Source organism: Stylophora pistillata, chromosome 9 (genome assembly GCF_964205215.1).
Source record: "Stylophora pistillata chromosome 9, jaStyPist1.2, whole genome shotgun sequence".
In the NCBI taxonomy this organism is placed as follows: domain Eukaryota; kingdom Metazoa; phylum Cnidaria; class Anthozoa; order Scleractinia; family Pocilloporidae; genus Stylophora; species Stylophora pistillata.
In genome coordinates, this window is record NC_142527.1 from 19995049 (window position 1) to 20020200 (window position 25152).

The 25152-nt window shown below is 39.7% G+C and overlaps 2 protein-coding genes across 4 annotated transcripts in view; one reads left to right on the top strand and one right to left on the bottom strand.

Moving 5' to 3' along the window:
* Nucleotides 1-14279: 14279 nt before the first annotated feature.
* On the bottom strand, nucleotides 14280-19781 carry LOC148723704 (uncharacterized). Of its 3 annotated transcripts, none has more exons than XM_088734341.1 (5): nucleotides 19660-19781; nucleotides 15321-15445; nucleotides 15167-15211; nucleotides 14835-14890; nucleotides 14280-14541 (listed from the first exon to the last, which is right to left on the bottom strand). In XM_088734341.1, exons 1-5 carry the CDS (start codon nucleotides 19664-19666, stop codon nucleotides 14460-14462), a joined length of 315 nt encoding a protein of 104 aa, XP_088590467.1. In that variant the 5' UTR covers nucleotides 19667-19781; the 3' UTR covers nucleotides 14280-14459. The 3 variants fall into 3 exon arrangements, with proteins under 3 accessions (XP_088590467.1, XP_088590468.1, XP_088590469.1); XM_088734342.1 differs by lacking the exon at nucleotides 19660-19781 and adding an exon at nucleotides 18174-18330; XM_088734343.1 differs by lacking the exon at nucleotides 19660-19781 and adding an exon at nucleotides 18118-18213.
* A 3234-nt stretch (nucleotides 19782-23015) lies between these two features.
* LOC148723705 (adenosine receptor A3-like) overlaps nucleotides 23016-25152 on the top strand; it is a 2175-nt gene continuing 38 nt past the window's right edge. Inside the window, exon 1 of the mRNA XM_088732057.1 lies at nucleotides 23016-25152. This exon is cut by the window's right edge and continues 38 nt beyond it. Coding sequence (XP_088588183.1) covers nucleotides 23263-24192 — 930 coding nt within the window. The 5' untranslated portion in view covers nucleotides 23016-23262 and the 3' untranslated portion in view covers nucleotides 24193-25152.

A 25152-nucleotide genomic window follows, 5' to 3' on the forward strand; every position in this document is an offset into this window, starting at 1 on the left:
ACGACGGATTATGTGACTTTCTGATCACATGACTACGGTCACGCGTATCACGCTACCACCCTTTCCCTTACAATATCAACAATAGCAACAACAACAAAGTAATAGAATAGGATAGAGGTAAGTTCAATTCAATGTTCAAGTGTTCAGCATACGTCATAATCCTCGAGCCAGGTAGGGGTAAGTCTGGTTCGCCCGGATCGTCTAGGTAGGAGAGCTGAGATTGGTTCTGTGCTGTTTGGGACAGAGTGTGCTGGGGACAATGCGTCATTCTCTTGAATCCCAGGAGCCAATGGGGTTTGGCACTGGTCTGGTACAGGCTCAGGCAAAACAGGTGATCTGCTTTCATTCTCAGTCTGGTGTGGTGACCTGCCCTCAATCTCAGTCTGGTGCGGCTCTTCATTGTTGCTACTCGACACTGGTGACGCCTCCAGGATTGAGCACAGCTGGTGGCGGTTTCAGCGGAAGCACCGTCCATCTACCTGAACTTCATATGAGCGTCGACGAAGAATACGTGAGCAATGACCTAGGCTGCATTTCTGTTCCCCAGGCAGTCTCATTCGGATCGCCTCTCCCACCTTCAAGGGAATGAGGTTCTTTGAACCCGTGTTGTACTGCTTGCACTGTAGTCTTTTCGCAGCTGCTATACTTCTCGCTGTGGTCTTCAGGTCACTGTTTGGCTGGAGTAACTTTTCAGCAGTTGGCAGCAAGGTGCGCGTGCGCAAGCCCATCAGTCTTTGAACTGGTGAGGTGCTGAATCCCTCACTCGGGATGTTGCGCTAAGCGAGGATCGCCAACAATGGGTCTCGTTTGTCTTCCTTCGCCTTCAAGAGCAGTCCTTTAAATTCAGGACCATTATCATTGATCAGCACCTCAGGAATGCCATGTGGGCAAACTGCACCTTAAATTGGGTAATTACGGCTTATGCTGTCTTCCTGTGAATCTCAACTACTTCAAAGAAATTGGACCAGTAGTCAACCATTATCAGAAATTTCTGCTGCCCAATGACAAACAGATCTGCGGCGATTTTCTGCCAAGGGCGCGAAGGAAGTTCATGTGGTTGAAGCTCCTAGTAGGCTTGTGTTGGACGGTACATTTGACAGATTGTACAGCGCGAAAAAAAGTCACTTATTTCAGCACTCATTCTTGGCCAGTAAAAAATTTCACGAGCACGGCGAACACATCCTCCAATGCCACTGTGACTACTGTGGAGTTGAGTTAGCATATCCTTTCGAAGTGAAAGGGGTACTACAAGCTGTTCACCACGGAAAATTAGACCTTGCGACTCTATCAACTCACTTCGCTCATCGTAATACGGTTGGACAGCAGGGGGACACTTTTTCTTGTCGGGCCACCCTGGCTTGATAACACGGATAAGTTCCTGGATATCACCATCTGCAGCAATTTGTTCCCGGTTCAATTAATTAGAATATGCTCTTCATGATCAACTGTCTCAAGTGCACGAATCTCGCAGAACTCTGTCTGCGCTCCGTCAGTGGTCTTCAGATATGCCCGACTCAATGCATCTGCAATATGTACGAGTGAACCTTTCTTGTATTGTACTTCAAGGTTGTACTTTTGTAGGGCCAGCCGCATTCGCTGCAGACGCTTAGGTGACTTGTGGTTCATGGTCAGTCTCAATAGTGACTATGTCTCGCCCGAAGAGGTATTGATCGAACTTGTCACACGACCAATTAATGGCGAGCATCTCTTCCTCGATTTGTGCGTAACGAGATTCTGTATCAGTAAGGGTTCGGGAAGCATAACAAACGGGCTGGCCATCTTGCAGCAATACAGCCCCTAAACCAGACTGGCTTGCATCACACTGGACAGTGATTGGTTTGCTTACATCATAATAACGAAGAACAGGTGCCCCCGTCAGAAAGTTCTTGATTGTGTTCATTGCGAGGGAGTTGTTGTGGCAACCACTGGAACTCCACATTCTTGTCTTCCAGGCGTCTGAGTGGCTCTGTCATCTCTGATAGGTGAGGCATAAACTTTGCAAGATAGGTCACCATCCCAAGGAATCGCTTCAATGCAGTGACATCCTTAGGTTCAGGCATCTGCAATATGGCCTGGATCTTCTCAGGGTCAGGCCTTAGGCCCTGAGAAGTGAGTAGGTGACTCATGAATTTCACGCTTGACTGGCGCCGTTTCACTTTGGCACAATTCAATTTTAGGTTCCAAAAGCGACATTTTTAGAGAAAAGCGCGCTCATGTCTTTCAAGGCTGGTATTTACTTCTCGGTCACTATTACCAAATCCGGCAATCAGAAATTAAAGTCATCCGCTATCACTTCCACTCCTTCCAGATCCTCCACGAACTCATGCATGATGCGTTGCCACACTTCAGGCGCTGAATAGATGCCAAATGGCATCCTGTTCCATCGGTACCGCCCAAATGGTGTATTGAATGTGGTTTTGTAACTCGACTCAGTGTCAAGACGTTTCTGCCAGAAAACATCTTTGGCGTCTACCACGGTGAACTTCTTTGCTTGTGAAAGTCGGGTTGCAACTTCCTCCACTGTAAGCATTCGGTAGTGCTCTCGACGGATGGCTTTGTTCAAATCGTGATAGTCAAGGCATATACGCAACTTGTTGGGTTTGACAATGACCAACATACTGGAGACCTACTCCGTTGGTTCAGTTACCGGGTTGATGATGTCACTGGCTACCATCTCATTCAGGAGAGGCGGATGTACCACGGGTGGTACAACATCATCGGTAACTAAGTGGTACTCGCCTGGGAGGTCTCCCAAGCCTTGAAAAACATCCTTGTATTCATCTAAGAGATCAGTAATTCCTGTTGTTACATCGACACCAGGGGTCGAATCGAGACCGTATGAATTTGATGCAATTGCTCTATCACAGTCATTAATTGTGACAAGCCCCAGTTCAGTACAGGTGCTGTAGGATAACAGTGCTGCAAGGTCATCTTCTGTAATGTTGAAAAGCAACACATCTCTTTTCCCATGGCGCCATATGGGAAGTTCTTTCGACCCCATTATCCTGTATCGTTCATTTGTATAAGTTTTAATAAACTTGTGTGAGCAGAGATTGACTTGTTTCAAATCCACGTCCCCTGTGACTCGCCGGTAATCCTTAAGCGAGAGGAGGTTGTATTCTGCACCTGTGTCTAGTTGGAATGTCACCTGACTCTGACTGCTTGGCTTGCCAACTTCCATGGTAATCATTGCACGCGAGCCACACCCAACTTGACTGATACGAAAGACTTCTTCAGTTACTTCTTCTACAGTGTTTATTTGTGGGGTAGTTGATCGGCACTTTGCCTTGAAGTGGTTCTTTTGTCAGCAATTACGGAAGGTTTACCCATAGGCAGGACATTGGCGATTTACATGATGATACCCTCAGAATCGGCATCCTGGCCACTTTCTTGAGTTTAGTCCTTGATTGTTCTTCCTTTCTGTTTTAACCGCGCCAACTGTGTACTCTGTTCCGCTGGTAATCATCTTTAATTGCTGACTGGTCTGCTCTGCGGCTTTGCATGTATCGATTGCTTTAGACAAAGTCAGATCGTTTACTCGTAAAAGGCGTTCTCGTACTTTGTCATTTCGGAGCCCAAGGACCAAACGGTCGCGTAGAATCTCTTCCGGTGTGATTTCGTTATGGGCACAGTTCTTGGCAATCACACGCAACTCGGTCACGTACGCACTTATACTTTCGCCTGCCTCTTGTTTGCAATTATTGAAACGATATCGTTCGCAAATTACCTGAGCGCGAGGTTCGCAATATTCATAAAATTTAGTTAACACATCCTTAATACAGTCTTCCTTCTGACCTTCGCTCCAAACAAACGTATCAAACGCTTTGACAGCATCTTCTCCGATGACCGATAGCAATGTTGACACTCGAACAAGATCCTCTTGCTTGTAAATTCTTGTCGCAATTTCATATCGTTGCCAAACTTTTTTCCACTGTTTCCAATTACTAGCCAGATTTTCATCCACTATCAGCGGTTTTGGTGGCGGCAAATTCTCCGGAGGCAGCATGAACGGAGTAGCAGCCTGCTCTAGATTTCTGTCATTCAGCTTTGATAGTAAAACTAATTAAATTTCTGACCGGGCCCATGGGCAATATGAAGTGAATCCTGTGTTCTGATTGGCAAAGCGAGCGAGAAAGATTGGCCTATTCATTTCTTGCCCGCTTTGATCCCGCGCAAGAAAAAAAAAGTTACCAGAAGCAACATAAAATTCGGAATTTTTGGTCAACGTTGGCGATAAAAAAACATAAAAGACTCTTGTGGGTTTAGTGGGCTGCAATAACTTTTGATAACATCTTTTCGAACAAAGCCTAGGCTCAAAAAACCGAAAATGTATGATGTGCGGTATATTGGAATGAACTCTTTCTCGTAAAGGTAAAGCAATAGTACATTTAATAATAATGTTGATATCCACAATAAAAATTGAAAATAAGAAGAACATAAAAAAACTGAAAAAAGAGACCAACCTGACTCGCAAGGCAGCGTAAACATTTTTTTGTTTTCATTGCAATTTTTTTTCACAGACATTGATGACTGTATTAATCACACATGCAGAAATGGCGGATCTTGCGTCGATGGGGTGAAAAGTTATTCGTGCAACTGTTGAGCAGGATTCACTGGAGATCAATGTGAAGCAAGTGAGTTTTATGGGTTAAAAATTTTTTAAATTGATTTTTCTCTTTCACGAAATAAAAGAATATAATAAGTTTTCAGTTCATAGTAAACTTCCTCAATTCTTTATTTAGTCAAACACAACGAATATATGAAATACATATATCTGAACTGCGTGGAGTCGTAAAATTCCGAAGAATGATATTGACCATTCCTCGCTTGCTTATTAAAGTTATCCAATGTTTTCGTTATCTCTAAGGCACTGCAGTTGATCAGCATAATGAAATAAAATTACCTTACTGCTTGGATTTTTCAGTATTAAGAGCGAATGTTGCCAACGGTCAAACATTTGGTGGCAACAGTCAAAAACTCGATTCTGCTCATATTCTCAAGTTAGTAGGCCTTATGGTGAAAAAAAGCACTGCATACTTTGTTTGGCTGAATATCGATTTATTTTCGAGAAAATCGATAATAGCTCAATTTCGTCCAAATGCCGCTTTTGAAGCTCAAAATTTCGGACGAATCTCGGAGCGTCGCGCCACGAATTGAAAACACTTGGACCGATAAAAGCTACCAAATGTTGAAAAACAACATCAGTACATAATTTGACAGCAATTTGAGCAATTCTTGATCATTTATTTACACAACGTAATTGAATTTAACCAACCTTCTTCTAACAAGATTAAAAATAGGTCAAAAGAAACCTGTTATTCAACTATGTGCTATACAAAATATTCGACTGAAAATCTTGGTTTTGGAAGGTGAAGTGTGGTTCTTTTCGTTCTCCAAAGGATTTTTCGGGGAAATGATTCAGTGCGATTTAATCAAATTTTAAAGTTGGATAAAATGAGCTGATTTGACAATACCGTCAGTTATTCGAAAATGTACACATTCACACGCAAACTCGATTGTTTCGCATTCTACATCCAATCTACTGCTTATTTAATATAATTTCATCTTACCGTCCATATTGCTGTACAACAAAGGGATTGCAGTCCTGAAAATGTTGCATTGCTCACATAATAGCGTTATAACTTGGCAGGATAGTCAACACCTCCTGATAATGATTGTTTACAAAGGGTATCTCAGGGTTTCTCTCTTCCCTTTTCGTTGAAAAGGAGGCTGTAATTACTTCACGTAAGAGATCTTTGTTTAAATATAAGTCTTTAACTAAACCGCGAACCAAATGTTGGCGAAATGTTGCTAGTTCAGAAACTTGCTTCTCGTGTGCGGAATAACGCTAATTAATTCAAAATTAGTTGAAACAAAGTTGAAATAGTAAATTAGCCACCGTAATGATTACAAAAGCTGACGTTTCGAGCGATAGCCCTTCGTCGGAGCGAATAGAGGAATTGTGGGTTGTGTGTGCTTTTAAAGGCAGAAAATGGAGCTACGTTATTGGTGGGAGCATGGCAACGAGAAAAACATGAATAAATTAGTGGAATGAAAAGCGTTCGTTGATCCCTGTGGGATTTAGACTACCTTATTTCGTTACTCCCACCGACGCAGCCCCAAACAGTTTCTTTCGAAACTATCAGCCTTAATTCAAAATTAGGGTCCACAGAAATCGACAACTCCGCAAAGATAACTTTGGACTGTGAAGCACGTGGCTACAGGAACTAAGGTCGAGTGTTACATAAAGGAAACAGGAGCAAACAATTATTCAACTCCGATCCTTATTGAGTTTATATTTTTATTTTTTAAATTATTGTTTAGGTTGATAAAGCACATTTTAGGACAAAAAGAACGAAAGATAAACCAAGTTAGGTGATAAAACCCCACTGCTTGCTACAATACTACTGTATTTTACTGTTGATAAGTTTTCAACTTCCCTGCACTCTTACTAAAGTTTCTTTTGTTGATGGTATGTAATATTCAAAATGAGTTACAGTCAAACCTACCAATTGAAATTCAGAGGGGTGTTTTTATCGTTAATCGCTGAAACCACACTGAGTATCTATAGAAACACTTGGTGCTTACTTTGTATAAGAAGGAACCGGTCGAGATGACAATTGCCTCGAGTAGAGGTAAGGATTTTAAATCATTTACAAGTATTTTTTAAGACGCTGAAAAATCGAATCGTATTTGTTTCCTCTTCCTTTCTATTTTAATCTCTAGTGATTGTTTGATTAATTACAGAAATTACCTTGAAACTGGCATTTTCGTTTACTAATAAAATGAATTGCAGAGAATTTAAAAGATGCGAACTCTGCAACAGCATTGCGTGTCGTTCTCCTCATAAGGATATCTACTGCTCGTTCAAAACTACAGTAAGAGTACACTGTGACCTCGACAGACGATCCAGAAAACGGGAAACAGTAATTATACCTCTTCTTGCCTGTTCAAGGCGGATTTAGTGCAATTCCGCTAGTCTCGGTTTTTCCGGCCAAAAGACGAAGTTGACCTAATTTGACGAAGTCGAGCAGCCATATTCTCTCCTCCTGCTGACATACATTCCAGGACAATTTGTCCCTCGCTTAGTGCAAAGCTTGGTTTAAGGTGAATGAGAGGCTCTAGTTCAAGGCGCAGAGTTCTTTCTGATATATCAAACCATGCTTAATAATATATCACCTTATGATGCATTAATTGGCTTTGGACTTCTATAAGAAGTAGTCATTCACTTCTTGAATTTATTATCTTGGAATGAAGTACTTAAGGAGATATGCACAACATGGGTTTGTTTACTTCCTTTTTTTCTGGTTAAATTTAGATGTCAATCTTTTCCCGATGGGCGTGAACATTCTGGTCTGACCAGGCAACAGACTTATGTTAAATTTTTCATCACGCATCAGCCACGCTCTATAATATTTCGCCATATATATATTGCATTGATGGATTTGGACCCGACCATAATTGAAGGGGATAGATCACTACTTGGCTACCTTCTTGGGCAAGAATACTAAATAACTAACTAGTTGAGTTAATTTTTCAAAGCCACTGTTTCCAAAATGCAAGTATTTGATGTCGGTATACCGACTCGCACTCGAGTCTGCTCTGTCAGCTGGTGCAAGATTACTCGAAGCGTTTCTTGAGTTCCGAGATACGCAGAAATGGTTTTATTTCCAGATGTGAGCTTTTTTTGGACCGCTGCCAGGAAAAGGTGGGTGTGAAATATATGAACATGCTACCTGGGTCGTAGTCTTACTACCGGCACGAGTAACTTAACAAGGCATAGTAGCCTCTGGAGAACTGAGTAGTTTAACTATAAAGCTGTTGAACGTTGGCTTTTACAAGCATTTCAGCAAAAGTTGCGGTTTTCCAGGTTCGACCCTTAAAAAACTTCCTTTAAATAAACAACTGTTCAAACACTACACTTTTCTTTGTCGCACATCTGCAGTGATGTATGATGGGCTACGCCCTTTGCAGATCTTTCGCTCTTTTTTGTCCTAAAATGAGCTTTATCCCCCGAAGTATCATGAAACATTCAATTATGATACATTAAATTATGATCGGAGTTAGATAATTGTTTGCTCCTGTTTCGTATATGTAACACACAACCTTAATTCCTGTAACCACGTGCTTTATAGTCCAATGTTTTATTTTTGCGTTTTATTTCAGTCGACCTCATTTTGAATTAATTAGCGATTTTCTGCACGCGAGAAACATGTTTCTGAACTTGCAACATTCCACTTACATTTGGTTCACGGTTCGGTTGGGTTGTAGACTTATAACAAAACAAAGATCTCTTACGCGAAGTATTTCAACGAAATGGGAATAGAGAAACCCCGAGATACGCTTTGTAAACAACATTATTAGGATGTCTTGACTATCCTGCCAAGTTCTATTGCTATTGAGGGAGCAATGCAACAATGTTAGGACTGCAATCCCCTTTTGTGATACAGCAATATGGACGGTAAGATTATATTATGTTAAATAAGCTGTAGATTGGATGTAACATGCGAAACAATTGAGTTTGTGTGTGAATGTGAACATTTTCGAACAACTGACGGCACCGTCAAATCAGCTCGTTTTATCCAACTTTAAAATTGGATTAAATCGCACTGCATCATTTTCCCAAAAACTCCTTTGGAGAACGAAAAGAACCACACTTTGCCTTCCAAAAGCCAGATTTTCAATCGATTATTTTGTATAGCACATGGTTAAATAACGGGTCAGTTTTGACCTAATATTAATCTTGTTAGAAGAAGGTCGGTTAAATTCAATTAGATTGTGCAAATAAACGATCAAGAATTGCTCAAATTGCTGTCGACATATGTATATATTGATGTTGTTTTTCAAGATTTGGTATTTTTTATTGGTCCAAGTGTTCTCAATTCGTGGTGCGACGCTCCGAGATTTGTCAGAAATTTTGAGCTTCAGAAGCGGCATTTGGACGAAATTCAGCTTTTGTCGATTTTCTCGAAAATGAATCGATATTCAGCCAAACGAAGTATGCAGTGCTTTGTTTCATCATAAGGCCTACCTAACTTGAGAATATGAGCAGAATCGATTTTTTGGTTGTTGCCACCATATTTTGAAAATGTTCGATTTTTGGCCACATTTCCTATTAAAAGGTATTGCTCCGTTCAGATTAGTATTTTGTTTACAGACATTGATGACTGCTTTAACCACACATGTGATAAGGGTGCAGCCTGTGTAGATGGTGTTAACACCTTCTCGTGCTTTTGCCTACCCGGGTATACTGGTGAGCAATGTGAAACTTGTAAGTTTAGGTTTGGAGCTACAGCACTCGTTGGATGTTATCTTTCTTCTCTATTTGTCAGTACAGTTCCACTGCGTGTTGCGCAGATCTCCCTCATAGCCTGTGGCTGTTGACTTCTAAAATTGTTGATAGATTGGACGAGGTCAAGGATCATTTCAGGGGCTGGATAAGCTTGAATTTAAACATTAGATTATTTACTTAACGTTTTAACTAGTAGTGGTCTGTTGGCAGTTGCTTTTGCAAACGTTTCTCTATCTTTATTTATCTTTGTTTTAATCATTCGTCATTTCCAAAGACATTGACGAGTGTGTGAACCACAAATGCGCCAATGGTGCATCCTGTTTAGATGGTGTTAACAGCTTCTCATGTAATTATCGACCAGGGTATACAGGAGAGCGCTGTGAAACTGCTAAGGAAAAGTGTGCAACTTGACGCCTCTCTCTGATCCATTTGCTCAAGATTTCTGTCCTTCAGCTTTGATAGTGTCATTAATTATGTTATTGGCAGGCCCCATGGGCAGTCTGAAGTGAATCTTGTGTTCTGGTTGGCGTCCCGAGTGAGGAAGATGGGCCCATTTTGGCCTTTCGAGATTGCCCGCCTTGATCCTGCGCAAAAAAAAAAGTTACTAGAAGCGGCGTACTTTGAAAGTTCGTAATTTTTGGGCAATGTCGACGATAAAAAACATATGACTCTCCTGGGTTTATTGGGCTGTAAAAGTAGTTGGCTTTCTTACCTGTCTCTCGGAATAAAAAAAATCGTTCTTTATCCTTAATAAAGAAAACTATTTTTTCTCTATAATATTATCAGCCAAGATTGTTTGGTCAAGATGGCAAAATATGAACCTTCTTCTTTTCTGTTTTTTTGGCCCCAGGCTTGGTCTCGGTCCATAAAAACACGCACAAAGAAAGACCTCTGCCAATATCTAGCCATCTTGATTTAACGCTTGGTCAATAACGCACATCTATTGTGCGTATTTCATAGTAGATAAAATTCTGTAACTATGTTATATCTTTTTAAACCCTCAACTGTTACCAGGCGTTTCACTAGTCTGATTAGCGCATATGGGAGTACAACAGCAGTACTACGGCCACTGAAATATGCCAGGGCCTAAAATGATCCCCTTTCTTCATTCCCTAACTCCTAAATGATCCCCACTTGGAATTATTAATTCAACGTTTTAAATTTAGAATAGAAAGCCTTGCTTTGTCCACAGATATCGACGACTGTGCTGAACATAGCTGTGCTAATGGGGCGACCTGTGTAGATGGTATCAACGACTTCTCGTGCAAGTGCATTGTTGGGTTCACTGGTGAACGCTGTGAAATTGGCAAGATTAGGTTTAGGCTGGGGCTATCCGTTGGATGTCCGTTATCTTTCCCTCCTGTCTTTGCAGCTTTAATATTGCATTTTCGTCGCTGCTTATGTTGCTTGTCAATCTGCACATCTCAGTTGTTAGCAACCATTGTTAACACTGTGTGCAGACTGCGATTTTTCGTATGGATGACGTGATAAATCTTGCTTCACATTTCCTTTTACTTATTACTCAAAATTATCTAAATTGTGCCTTTTAACTCTTGACTCTGACTCTTGACTCTGATGATGACTTCCGCACAGGTTGTCGAAACGTCAGTCACTACCACCGACAACAGTCCTTCCCAGGACTACAATCACCCGGACGATCAGACTACACCTTCACAGTAACTGTTTGTTTGGCCGAAGATGTGCTCTGTTCTCAACCGTGGTTTTAATTTACTTCAAAGCTAGAAAGAGACCAAAACTGAAAATGGCAGGAGCCGTTCACTTTCCCTTTCCCTCCCCTAAATGTCCTTGACATAAGTGACCATCTCCGACCAGAAGAAAGAGTGAGAGATAGACCATTGGAATAATTTAGTTTATTTGGAAACATTGGTGTTATTATCATTGTTAGACCAGTCAGAATTGGCCAAAGAGGACAAAAAGGGGTTGCCCCACCCGCTAGTTATCGGTGTTTGTTGTGGTGGGATCGTTATTTTTGTCCTTCTTGGCATTTACCTCGTTTGCTACTTCAAGAAAACAACACCAGTTGGGATGAGGTACAAGGATGGAAAAACTCACATGGATGAGAGATCCGTAGCTGAGGATCAAGGAATCAGTGACGATGAGAGGACTATGACATTGATAAAACAGATAGGAAACGACATACACCCGTCAATACAACTCGAAATAGATTACCCCTCTAAACACCAGGACGGAAAGCTACCTATCCTTGACTTGAAGGTGTGGATGGAAACAAAAGGGGAAGAGACAGACAGGCAGGACGAGAAAGCCTCAGCCTCAGTGATCATGTATGAGTTTTATTCCAAGAGCATGGCTTCTAGGACAGTCATACATGCTAGGTCTGCCGTAAGCTGGAGTACAAAGAGAACAGTCCTGACCCAAGAAGTCCTTCGGGTCTTACTTAACTGTAGCAGATTGTTACCATGGGAACGAGTAGTAGAGAATGTTAACGAGATGGTCCTGAGAATGCAATACTCGGGGTACAGCAAGAAATTCAGATATGAGGTTGTAGATTCGGCCCTCAAAGCTTTTAGAGCGAGACAAAGAGCTGAGCGAAAAGGAGAAAGACCGTTACATCGACCCAAGGAGTGGAGGAAGGTGGAACGAGAAAAGGAAAAGAGCGAAAGGAAATCCAACTGGTACAAACGCGGCGGGAATGAATCAGTAATTTTTGTACCAGCTACGCCCAACTCACGGTTACGGAAGGAATACCAGACAGAAATAAAGCAGCAAGGTTTCAATATTAAAGTGGTGGAGAAAGCCGGAATCGCCATTAAACGACTACTCCAAAAGTCCGACCCATTTAAACCGCGACAGTGTGGACGAGAAGACTGCCCAGTGTGTAGCACAGGTGGAAAAGGACCGTGTGATAGAGAAAGTGTGACGTATGAGATTAAGTGTATCCAGTGTAACAGCGTATACGTAGGGGAAACAGCCAGGAGCGCGTATACCAGAGGGAAAGAGCATACGAAATCACTTAACAATAAGGAAGAACGATCTGCATTGTGGAAACACTGTAAAGAGAAACACAATAGAGAGGTAAAGCAGTTCCGAATGGATGTGACGGGGGTCTATCACAATGACGCGATGCTGAGACAAATAACTGAAGGAGTGAGGATAAATAATGTGAACGAAGACTCGCTTATGAACTCCAAGAACGAATGGAACTTTTTTCAAATCCCACGAGCTGTGATTGATACATCATGACCGCTTACATGAAGCCTGGAAGAAGTGTGGACATTTCAGAGTCACTTATATGAACAATTATTTATGAGTATTTTAAACATGGCGGAGTACTACTGATGAGGATCGTAATTGATCGAAATCGATTTGGAATTCCGCTACATTGTTACAAGTGACTTTTTATATACCATTTTACACGTTTTTACAATTCTTGTATTCGTTTTATAGTAGTTTTTAGTGCGTCGAACGTGACTACGAGACGTTATGTCTAGCAAACTGACTCAATACTTCAAGAAACGGAAGGGGTTTAAGCTCGAACGCACTTCAAAAGGGTTGCGCTCTGGAGTTGCACTCCACGAACCAGAGACCTATGAGTTAAAAGAGGCGCGGTCTAAGGAGGACATTGCTAATTATGAAGAGATAAGAATCGTCAAAGGCACTGGTAGCTGCACTTTTCAAATAAAGGAAATCCCTATCAAGAGGTACCAGCTGATGATGGTGATTACCAGGAAATCAAGAGACTGGATGATCCTGACTATTACGAGAATATGAATGATGGGGAGGGCGATGCAAAGAATTATGAGGAGATTCCCATCTACAACAATACTTAGGAAACAGGTTGAGTTGAAAAATACGTACCCTCTATTTAATTGCTGGCATTTCCAGCTGAAAGATTGCAAAACCTTTATCTTACCTTTTTAGTCTCTAAAAAGGTCGCCAGTGACTGCTTTAAATACGGCTAGGATGGGTTTACTTTGTTAAAGTACGTCTGCAATGCGATGTAATCACTTTGAACGATGGTCCGAGGTCTTGTCGTTAACTTTGTTGGAGATTTGCGCACTTTTAGATTGAGTGTCCTAAGAACAAGAACTGAAGTAATCACAACTGCCAATATCTTTTTGAAACAATAAGGAACCAAAGTAAAAGCAACCAAATTGCCTTAAGCGCGGGAAAACGCCGGCGACCAAATCGTGATTGACTTTAGTTTTCATTTACTAGTTTGCTATCTAGGTATAAAGGATGCCGAGAAGAATAATTTCATTTTGTTTATAAGTATGCACTTCCTAAAAACTCTATTGCTGAATAACGTGGAGCTTTTTGATATCATCTCCCTGTAATTGTAGTTTGTAACAATGTAATAGCTTTTGTACAGCAATCACAGCCAAATTTCATCAAGATTAAAAAAATTGAAATGACCTCTGTTTGATGGTCAGCCGAGATAAACAATGAAATGCATTCAGTTATAGGCAATTACCATGACCATCCTGCGATATATGATAAGTAAAGTCTGTGGAAAATCTCTTATTTTGAAATTGTCTTCGCACCTCGATCTGCCGGCGGAATGAAGATCGGGCATATGATATAAAGTTAGGTCATTTATTTTGTTTTGATTTATTTATTAAATAATCCTTTAGAAGATATATCTACAATCGGCGAAACAATTGTTGACACATTGACCTTTTCAAAGCCCCATGACTTCAATTTTATCGCTTTTACCCTCCTCCACCCAAAGTGGGTAAATGGGGGGGGAGGGGGGGGGGAATCTGTTAATGATTTAGATTGTGGTAGAAAGCGGACACTTATTCTTCACATAAATAGTACTCTTCAAATATCAGTCAGCAAGAAGCAGTATAGGGCACTATCTTCGCCTTGCCTTTATCCTCAAATTTTAGTTCATATCAGCGACGGAGAACAATTACCATTAAAGACAATAAACGACACACGCTTCGATAATGGGAGGAGATGTAAGCATGCGTTAGTTATGGAGAACAACTCAATATGCTCAAACTTGTTCAAAATGGTTTTTATTGAGATTACAAAAGCGCTTGAACTACTGAATATAATTTCACTAAAATCCTTCACTCTTACGTCAACTTGGCTGACCTACTGCTTTTAAAGTCGCTTATTTGCATGCTGCTTGAGAGAGCCATGGTACACTCGACCAATCAATGCAGAGATGTGTGATCAGTTATTTCTCGTTTGAACCTGAACGAGACCGGTTTAGTACACAATTACACCAGCTACCAGCTGAAGCTCCGATTGGACAGACACTAAAGGTAATTTAACAGAAATTTGTCAATGATAGACAAACTAAATAAGTAACAAAAACAACAAAAGATGAATGAATGAATAAATAAGCAAATAAATGAAAATAATAATAATAATAATAATAATAATAAAAATAAAGAGACAATTAGTTAATCTAAGTAATCCTTTTTCGGGAGAAGGAAAATACCGATTTGCCAACATACATGTTTCACGTCCTATTCATAACTAAATCTGATCGGGAGCAAAAGCGTAGGTACCGCGTGTAAAGGAAAAAGCAAAATTCAAGTATATTTACCATCTTCCACCACAGCATCTATCACCAGGGCTGCAATAATCATACTTGCATCTCTTCTGTATACAGAGAGAGAAAGATAGAAAGAGTGTATTCTTGCAAAATTTTTCGTTAAAATGATTTAAAGTATCCCGCCATTCATTTCCAGTAGCGGTTCTAGGGGAGAAACACGGGGTGCCCGCTTTCCCCCATGTTTTGGTTTAAAATAAAATAAACGCAGAAAAGCCGGCAGTTGCACACACACAAACCAAAAATTCTCCCACACCCCCCCCCCCCCCGCAGGCTCTAGGTCTTATTTCTATCACCGACCAGTAGTAAGATAGTTATTTTGTTACCTCGTGATTCATAATGTAATCCATGAGTTTGTTTCTGAAGTTCTCCTACAGAAAAGAATGAAATAGATTTAAAAAGAGATAAAAATCTCCGAAACAGATCCTCAGTATCAAATACAACCGAAAATGTATTCAACACCGAGAACATGATACTTACCTTGCTAAACTCGTGCATGGGACGCCGCTCATCATTCAACCGCCGGCCTGGAGTGGGGATTGCTGATATAGCTGCTATTGCAACCAAGATAAGAACGGTGATTAAAATAGCCGGCTTCATCTTATCTGAAAGCGAAAGAAGACGCATTGAACACGTTTTTCTGCAGAAAATACTTTACAAAAAAATAAAACAAATTTTAAAAGTGGGCTTTTCAACAATGGCTTTTACGGCCAAGATATTGTCATGGAGTTTTCGCTACCTGAATATTGTAGGTTGTTTGCTCTAAAAAAGGCCTACAAAAGGGGGTTACGGGCACCCCAGGACCCCCCTGGCCACGCCCTTGGGAGATGGAGTCATTATCTTCTATTAAATTTTTTTCTTGCACACTAATGCTCTCTGCCACAACCTCCTTTGAATTTTAGTTACGATAAAAACTAGGTCATGCGTTGACAGAAAGCTGCCTTTCCTTAACTGAGAAATCAATACGCTATTAGTCATCGGTGATTCGTTTTCTACGATCTTGCTGAAATGAACTATCGCTTGATACAAAGAATGGGAAAGCCCTCACTTAAATAGGCATTGAAGTTACCTTTGTTTGGCCAATGATCTTGGTATCACGAAGTAATCTATATCTTAACTGAACTTAGTTTGGGAAAAAGCTATCAAAATCGCCATGTTGACAAGAATACCTCCTTAACTGCCCAAAATATTGGGCCGTTGCCTGCCTTTCCCCGATTCCATTCGCAGTGATGTAACAAATCTTCACCACTGTGATGACGAATACCGTTGTTGCCGTTGTTTATAAGGTTACAGACCACGCTACACCACAACTGATTTGTCTTTTATCAAACATCGACGTTAAATGAAACGATTCTTTCAGTACGTGACTCAGTGCGTGACATGCTAACGTGAGAAGCGTCGTCTGAACTCTTATTGACAACGGCAAATTGGCCAATCAGATTGCGAAATTATTGGCAATTGTGGTAAAGGTTTCCTTTCAAATCGGTGTATATGACATTCGTGTTAAAACTAGATGATTGGAGTGAGGTGGCTTGAACCTGCGATGACAGTATTTGCATTTTTGATATTGAAATCTTTTTTCGAGGTTATAATTCAAAAACTGAAAAAAGTGCATTGAACTTGGGTGCGATGAATGCAAGTAACGCAGTGTTTCAAGTGAAACGAAACTCATCTCTGTAAAAGAAGGAAAATAGTCTGAGCCGAGAGTTACATGATGAGCACGATCAGAAACATCGCTTTTGAAGAGTAATTTACATCCAAGTATTAACTCCTAGCTCACGCCTTAAAGGAATTTTTTTGTTACTAAATATGAGCCCACCTTTTAGAAGAAGTCAACAGAAATTCCATTTCAAAATTAATTTGTTACGGCTTGAACGAAAGCTTTTAACATTATCTTTAAGAAAATAATTTGACATGCATATCACTCTAGTTAAACAATTTTATTTAGCATTCCGGCGCGCCACACCTCGCATTATTAGACGTGAATTGTGTGCTCCAATTGAGTTTATCCAATGAGGTGTACAATGCCTCGTTGATAATTTCACTTTGGATAAATATCGAACTGCTATCTTCTTGATGCAGACTAGAAGTTGCCTGTTGACATTATCGCTCAAGGGATATTCATCTTCACACTGTTGGAATTCACAGAGAATTCTAAATCTTTTCAAACATTAGAGCATAACTGAAAATGCTCACAATGCTTTTAATCAGGCGTAAATACAAACCTATTAGGTTGCTTCATCAAAACTGTCTAAGTGTAACGGAAGACCAAAGCTATTGGCAAATTTAAACGGCTTTTTGCTATATACCTAAGGCCAAGTTCAGCTGTTGTGCTCCTGCCATGTCAATCTCAATTCAGAAATTAAGTTCGAGAAAAGCACGGCGTCTGAATTTAACTTTTTAAGAAAGTCCGGCAAGCAATTGAGTTCGGCAAGGCCTGCCGTGCTACACGACTATGGCGCGCAGCGCTTCAAACGTTGTGCCTCCGCTGAGCCAAACAAAATTCATAAATTATGCAGATGTATTTTAGCGGAATTATTCTCTTAACTATGCATCGCTCATGTACACTTCAAAGGAAATGTTTACCAAGTAGATACCGAGGTTCACACTTTTTTTATAGCTCTCGTACGCGTGTTTCCTCTCTTAATCAACTTGCCGAGGATTGATAAGGAGGATAGATATCGTTTATATATTACGTATTTTTTTCTTCGAACTCACAATAACGATTAAATTTTGCAACATTTCTTGCTAAAGTCGGACCTAATCGCAATTAAGTTCGGCAGGGCAGAAGCATGACGTCTTAACCTGGCCTAACTCTTGGTAAGTTTGCAACTTTTAGTAGAACCATTTATTATCAGGGCTCCAATTCTTCAAATGTTTGTAGATTTTGGATTCGAGTTGTTTGCCAGATGCCAAGAGGCATTCATTATTGTTATTGATATCATAGCAAACTCAATGTCCACCCAAATTGGTGTTTCATGTTCCATTTTTGTAGGCGTAAAATAAAATCCTTCTCGCGAATGTTCGATTGTTACCGATCCATATGTAGTCATTAAACCAGAGGAGTGAAGTTTTCCGATTTTACGTGAAATTTACCTGGAGTTCCTTTCTCCAGTGGAGAATTTACCTATTGCATGAAAGCTTCGACAAAGTTACGAAATTGATGCTAAGTTTGTGTTTCGAAAAAAAATAGAACATTAAAAAAGAAAAAGAAAATGTAAAAGTCACGCGATCTACAGCCAAAAGGAAACCAAAACGCTTTTAAATTATGAGTTACCTCCTGAAAACTCTTCTTTACAATTGTAATATTCTGGTACTAAGCATTAGGCTCACCTATCAGACGGGAGATTTCACCACCAGATATTCCAGCCTAAAAATGAATCTTCGAGGCTTGAAAGCAAACTTTTCATACCAATATCATCACTGACGTGCAGAGTACACATGACAAACAAGTTAATTGCATTCCGGCCACCCTTTCCTATTTGGACTCCGCTGCGCTCGGCTGCGCTCCTCTTGCTGCTCTCAAGGAACTATTCAAAATGATGAGGCTCTATCCGCAGTCAATACGGTGGCTCTCTTTTCTATTCATTGAGGGGCATGTATTCTCACTTACAGAAGTATGCTCAGGTTTAGAGATCAAAAGGGCCCCAAAATGTTTACGAGGTACATACACTAACCCGCAAGTTTGCTCTTTAAGATTGTGAGTTTATCACGGATGGCAAAATTCATTTGCATATTTACAGGACTGTTCATAAACAAAAGGATCTACACGAATTCAAACTGATGACTATCTCTACTCCAGCTTATTAAGTGTGCGACTGCCGGGGATCAGATAAAGCAATCAAAAGATTGATGCAAAAAGAAAAATTGAGCAAGCTGCAAATAATTCGTAATATTATAAAACAGCCTCTTAATCAATGTGAAATATGAATACCTTGAGCAAAGAAAAACTGTGAAAAAGAGATACGTCTTTTGCTTTAACTTTTCAAGATATGTCATTGCGAACTTTCTATGACTGTTCCTACGAAAATGCCTTAGCAAGATTGAGCGTAATTACTCTCAAGAATGATTCTACGTGCACCCTTGCATTGCAACGATTCCTACATGCTGAAGCAAAAACGACAACATTTAACCATGTCATCATTTTATGTCTACTTGAGTCCCCATTTACATCAAAATGACCCTTCCTCTATTAGAAACATATTATGAAATATTTTAGGAAAATCTTTGCTTGTGAAAGTAGTTCAGGGACTGCCCTCGCACTAGCAGCTGCAGGCCATTCGTCCTCGTCATCCAGATTAAATAAATATATCAACAAGGGTCATCAGTGTACGTCCTCGCAACAAGCCCACACTTATCACAAATTATCTGTCCTAAGTACAAGGTAGCACGCGAAACGTTCATTAAATTATTTCTCCCGGCTATCTTATTGTTCTATTTCCTTCAATTTATTCTCATCGTTGGTCAGAAAGATTAAATCTCCATTAAGAAATTGTCCTTGAGGGGACTTTAACAGGTATCGTTATCCCATCAAAATATATTTTCCCAGCAACGGAAAAGAGGACATGAAGTTTTTCGAAATCACACAAAACTACTTAAAATAAGATACATAACTTATTTTAATGTTTTTCTTCCGTTTTTAACTTGGCTACTCTCTCATTAGAGACTGAATTCACCAAAATAAAAAAAGACGTTGTAACCAGACTTACAACACTAAGAATAACTTGTTGCGACTCAAAAGTAAGCTTCCAACGATATCAAACTTTACGTAGACTCATTGTAGCAGACAGCCAATCAACATTTCACTTCGATTTCTTACCGGCCATCCTTTTGAATTGGAACGAATGGAAGCCTCTATTATGGTAATTTGATAGTGGTAAAAATTCCCTGTTGAAAACTCGTCTAGTTCGACATCTTGATCCATTTGTGGACAAAAAGGTGTTGTTCAAAATTATCCCTTGGGGTCATATCTATCCAAGCTGCACGAACTTCGGACTACTTTTTCGAACTACTTTCCGGACAATAATGGTCAAGGTGATTAGAAACACCCATTGGATTCAATTCAGTTGCTCCATAATCAAGATTGTGCGGATGGGAACATCAGCTTTATATACTGTTTTAGTTTAGTGCGTTAGTGCAACTGAAATTGGTGCTTATTTATCTCAGTTTATGGCTCACTAAGTACACCACAGCAATATATTATCCGAGAAATCAAATTGCGAAATTACCATATCCGTCAGACCGTTCTCGGAATAATTGAATAACTCTGAAGATGCAGTCATTGTCCTCTGTTAAAAATGTTCCTTGCTCACTAATGCTCTTTGTCACAACCTCCTTTGCATGATAGTTAAGAAAAAAACTAGGTCAATTAGGGATACGTTGGTAAAAAGCTGTCTTTCCTTAACTGGGAACCTAAAACAAAATAAATATGCCATCAGCTATCAGTTATTCGTTTTCTACGATCTTCGTAATATGAACTATGGTCTTATACAGTGGAGGGGAATGTAAGCATTAAAGTTACCGCCAATGATCTCGGTATCAACAAGTAATCTTTATTTCAACTGAGCTTAGGAAAGGTACGTTTTTATTGGGGGGGGGGAGGGGTGGGTCGGGGCTTCGGAGGGGAGGGTCATTAGTAAATATTTTACAGATTGGGGAGGGTCAAACCTGTTTGATACGCAGCCGGGGGAGGGTCACAGTTTTTTTTTTGGCAAGGAAAAAACTACTCCATGTCGGTTAGTTTACTTTTAATTATTTGTTAGCAAACATGCGAAGTGTATAGAAACCTAAAACTTATCTATACAAGCAAAGCTACCAGTCTAAATCAACCTACATCATTTTAAACACATGTCGAAATATTATGTCAAAAACATATCTCGTCCCAACTAATGTAATTGTCTCTCTCGACCCGTGTCCGCTTTCGTCCATATTTTGACGTCGGTAATGTTGTGGGCATCCTTTTTAGAATGGCGAATCGGCAAACAGCCACAATAGCCACAAGTTGCTCCATCTGACCTCATGAAATCCTCGCATTCTCCACAAGCGCATTTCCCCCTTTCTATTCCTCGCACATCCTTGCCCATTTTCAAGTTTTCACAGTGCAACGCCACGCAATTAACTGCTTTGTGCGCAGACTCGGTTATGAGCAACACTTCCGGTCAGTTATTTTCACTTCCGGCTATTTTTGTCTTGGAGGAGGTGGAGGGAGGGTCAGATCCTTTTGTTTAGGCATTTATGAAGGGTCATGGATTAATCCAATCTGAAAAATGGGAGGGCCACGACTTTTTTGGCAAAATATTTCTAAAATACCCAGGCCCACCCCCTCCCCAATAAAAAACGTACTTTCCCTTAGTTTGGGAAAAAGTTACCAAAGAGCTTCAAATCAATTGCAAGGAGCGTTAACCGAATAAGGATAGAGTAATGTCTCCCGTTTTAAACGTTGGGATTCATAGATGGCCTATGTAAGAATTAGTGTGTTTTTCTGTATTTCCCTTAAACATTTATTCCAGGAAGAGAGATAGTCAATCCAGTTTCGCTTGCAAGACCACCTTCACCGCGGTCTACTTCGCAGGGTTTCTCTCTGTTTTGTAGTTTTAGATGCCTGGCTGCTCTATTTCGGATTGATAAGATTAAGGAAAACCTTGAACGAGTAAAAAATGTACGAGGGAAATTATTGTTAAGAATGGAAAACCAAAAAGGGATAAGCGGTAGCATTTTCTACTCTTCTCGTTCTGCTCACGGGTTTGCTCACTCTGAGCTGCCCTCCATATGAAATCTTAGCTTGCACAATGAAAATAAACATACAGAGCTCCAATGATATTTGACAGGTGTTCTGGACGTGACTGGTTCTCAGCAAATATTCGAGACAAATACAGTCAAATTTGTCACATTTCTTTGCTCGACGACTGAAATATCAGTTTTTTTACTAACTGAAAGTTCACGACAGTGAAATTGTAACTGTTTTGTTTTTACCTATTTGAAACGTTCCTATCAATGCAGACCTCAGATTGACTTTCTTAGTTTCGATAGGATTTATCATCGAGTTATATCATCTAGCCATAGTTAACAATTATTCACCGCAGTGGAGATGATCATGAATAGGGAGGATTGATATTTACCGAGCTTCTAAGCAGCGAGGTAAATACCCACAACTTTCACGAACACTAAGGTTTTAAATTACTTTAGTTAATATTACACAGAAACCAAAAGAAGGGGTTTACTTCTGTCAATATACCCAAAATTGTCCGAAATTAAACTCTTGACGTGCGTTTTTGTCTTTTCGGCTGCTCGGTGGTGTATAATACTCGCCTATCTCTAAAAGTAGCCAATCAGCGATCGCGAAAAGCACTATACATCTGCGAAGTAAAAACTAATCGGAGTTATTGTGCACAGTTTAAAATTGAACACACAGCACCTCTTTGCATGCTCATGTTAGCACAATAATTGATTTTTTCCTCTCTAGAGGCCATATAATTTATTTGCATTGCAGGATACTAAGTATACATGTGTACATGGTTCTAATTTAGATTTATGATTCTTTTTAAGCACATTTTATCAAGAGGTGGTCTTGAAAAAGGGAAAGTTACATTGTCATCTCACTTGCTAGTTAAGGTGATCTTGTACTTGTCTTACTTGTGCCGTCTACGATTAAAATATCGAAACGGCTTCATCTTAACTTGGATAAGGAATATGAAATTTTCAGGGCACTCAATTACTCTTTGTTTGTTTCTTTTTGAAACTGTCATTTCTAGTATTTTCTTGAAGCTTGTTGTCATAGACCTACGATTCTCAAGTACGTTGCGATTCTTAAGGTACAACAAAGAAAACGAACGCAGTTTAAACCAAGAATCAAAATTTTCTCTATGCCACAAATTTTTGTCAGCAGCCAGATTAATAAAGAAATAAATGACAATTTTTGGCCGACTTAACTGTTAAGTAGGTCTGTCGTGCAATGATTTCAATAAATTTTCTTAACTTCAACCGTAATGGTGCTTCGGAATAATACATATATTTTATTAATGTTTTAATCCTTTTTGCAAAAATTTACTTTTTCGTGGAGAGGCAACAAATTATTTTTATCGAAATGAAAGATTGTATAATTATAAGCAAGAAAAATAGTCAGAACAGCGGTTCATCAGTCAGTATTTTTCCACTTTTTTCTAGCATGATAGATGTCGTTGATAGATCTCAGCATTAACTTTTTTGTTTTAATTTATTTTTGGCCGTAACCAATTATTGTCGACACTTCTATCACAACAGGTGTTTTTTCATATATCACTTTTTTCTCTATTTATTACGAGAGGGGAAGATCTGCAGAATTCATTGCTAAATTTGTTGCCTCTAATTTTCCGCCGCGGAGGCGAAAAAGAGACATTTAGCAATTCAAGTCGAGCAGGTCTGTTCTGCTCTATGAAGATTGCTAATGGGTAAGTCTTCAAACGAAACTCCAACTCGATGTTTCATTGAGACACCTATTATGATACTCATTGGTGAACAAAATACGCCTTTAGCCTTCAACATTTTGGCAAACATTCTGCTCACGTTCACCGCAGTTTTGGGAAATGTTTCGATTCTTCTCAGCTTCGTCTATGTGCCCTCCTTGCGATCAATCTCAAATTATCTTATTTTTGGTTTGGCCTTGACTGATCTTGGAGTAGGATCCATCGTCCATCCACTGTACATGTTTGTTTTATTTTCCGTTTACAAGAACAGAGTTCCTCCCTGTTCGGTTTTGGCAGCTTACAGCATAGCGACTTCCTTTCTAAGTGGCATTTCGCTCCTTTATATCACAATCATTGGGCTGGATAGATATTTGGCGATTAAACTGCACCTTCGATATCGACTACTGGTGACGGAAAAAAGAGTTGTTATTATGCAGATGGCTTTGTGGTTAATAAACTTTCTCCTTAGCCTTGTTTGGCTAAAGGGATTTCGTGTTTACTCGACGTTTGCAGCAGTTGTTGTATCTGTGTCCCTTCTCGTCACTTTTTTCGTATATATAAAAGTATATCAAGTTGTTAAAAGGCATAAAGTACAAATTCAAGATCAAATGGAGTCACAGATGTCGCAGTTTGAAATTTTTCGTTCAAAGCGTTTACGAAGGTCTGCCATAAACACACTTTATGTTTTCTTCATGTTTTTACTCTGCTATCTTCCATTTTGTGTGATTACCGTCCTCAACAACATCTCAAATTATTCGAGTAAAACTAACATATTAGCCTTCGAGTTTTCTGCAACACTTATGCTTTCAAATTCATCCATAAACCCCGTAATGTACTGTATGCGTCTTCCAGGATTCAGGACTGCAATCAAGAAAACGTACCGCGGAATACTTTGCTTAATAATTTCTTAGGCTTGAGTCGAAGCTCCCTTACTAGCTGTCTTAAATACATTTCGTATATTATAAAAACGCCAAAAAGCATCCTTCGTAGATTACATAGCCTACTTTATTTATAAATGCTGATAGTTTTGAAAGAAACTGTTTGGGGCTGCGTCGGTGGGAGTAACGAAATAATTTGGATATATCAACAAAGTTGAAGTGGTAAATTGGCCACCGTAACGATTACAAAAGCTGACGTTTTGAGCGTTAACCCTTCGTCGGAGCGAAAAGAGGAATTGTGGGTTTATTTTTTTATACTTTATTTATATCGAATTACTTATTTTTCGTTTCTTCATTTATACCTTGTGTATGAGTTAACGTTCTTACATGTTTCGCCATTAAGAGAAGAGCTATTCAGATTTAAATTTCTCCTGTTGCTAAAGAAAGCAACGATTGATATAGCGACAAATGTGAATAAATACTGGTGGGTCTCTTTTATAAAACCACGCATCTTGCCAATCGTTTTTAAATGTGTGCCTTTGATAGTTGGCTGGTGAACAGAACTGGTATATATGCTTTATTGACCAAGCGTGATGTCAAGATGGCCGGATATTGAAGCGTTTTTCGAAGTCAAATAAAACTCGTTTCTAAAAACAATGAGCATGCGGCTCTTTTAAGGGACGAAATTAGTTTTGGGTTGACGATACATCATTCCCCAAACGCGATGCGAAAACTGAGTTGTCTGACTTGCTTTCCGACCCTGCGGGCTCTTCAGTAGAACGGTGAATATCATTTTTAAGTGTCCATATGTACCAAAAGTATAGTTCAATAAAATATTTTGTGTTGAATTTGTACCGTTTGCTGAATTTTAAACATAAACTTTGAAATAAAAGCTAGCGCTAAGAAGTCACGACGTTTCGACCTCTCTGAGGTCATTTTCAAGTGAGTAAGTTTTTCAAATCAGCATAAATATGTTGAAGCAAGTTGAAGACG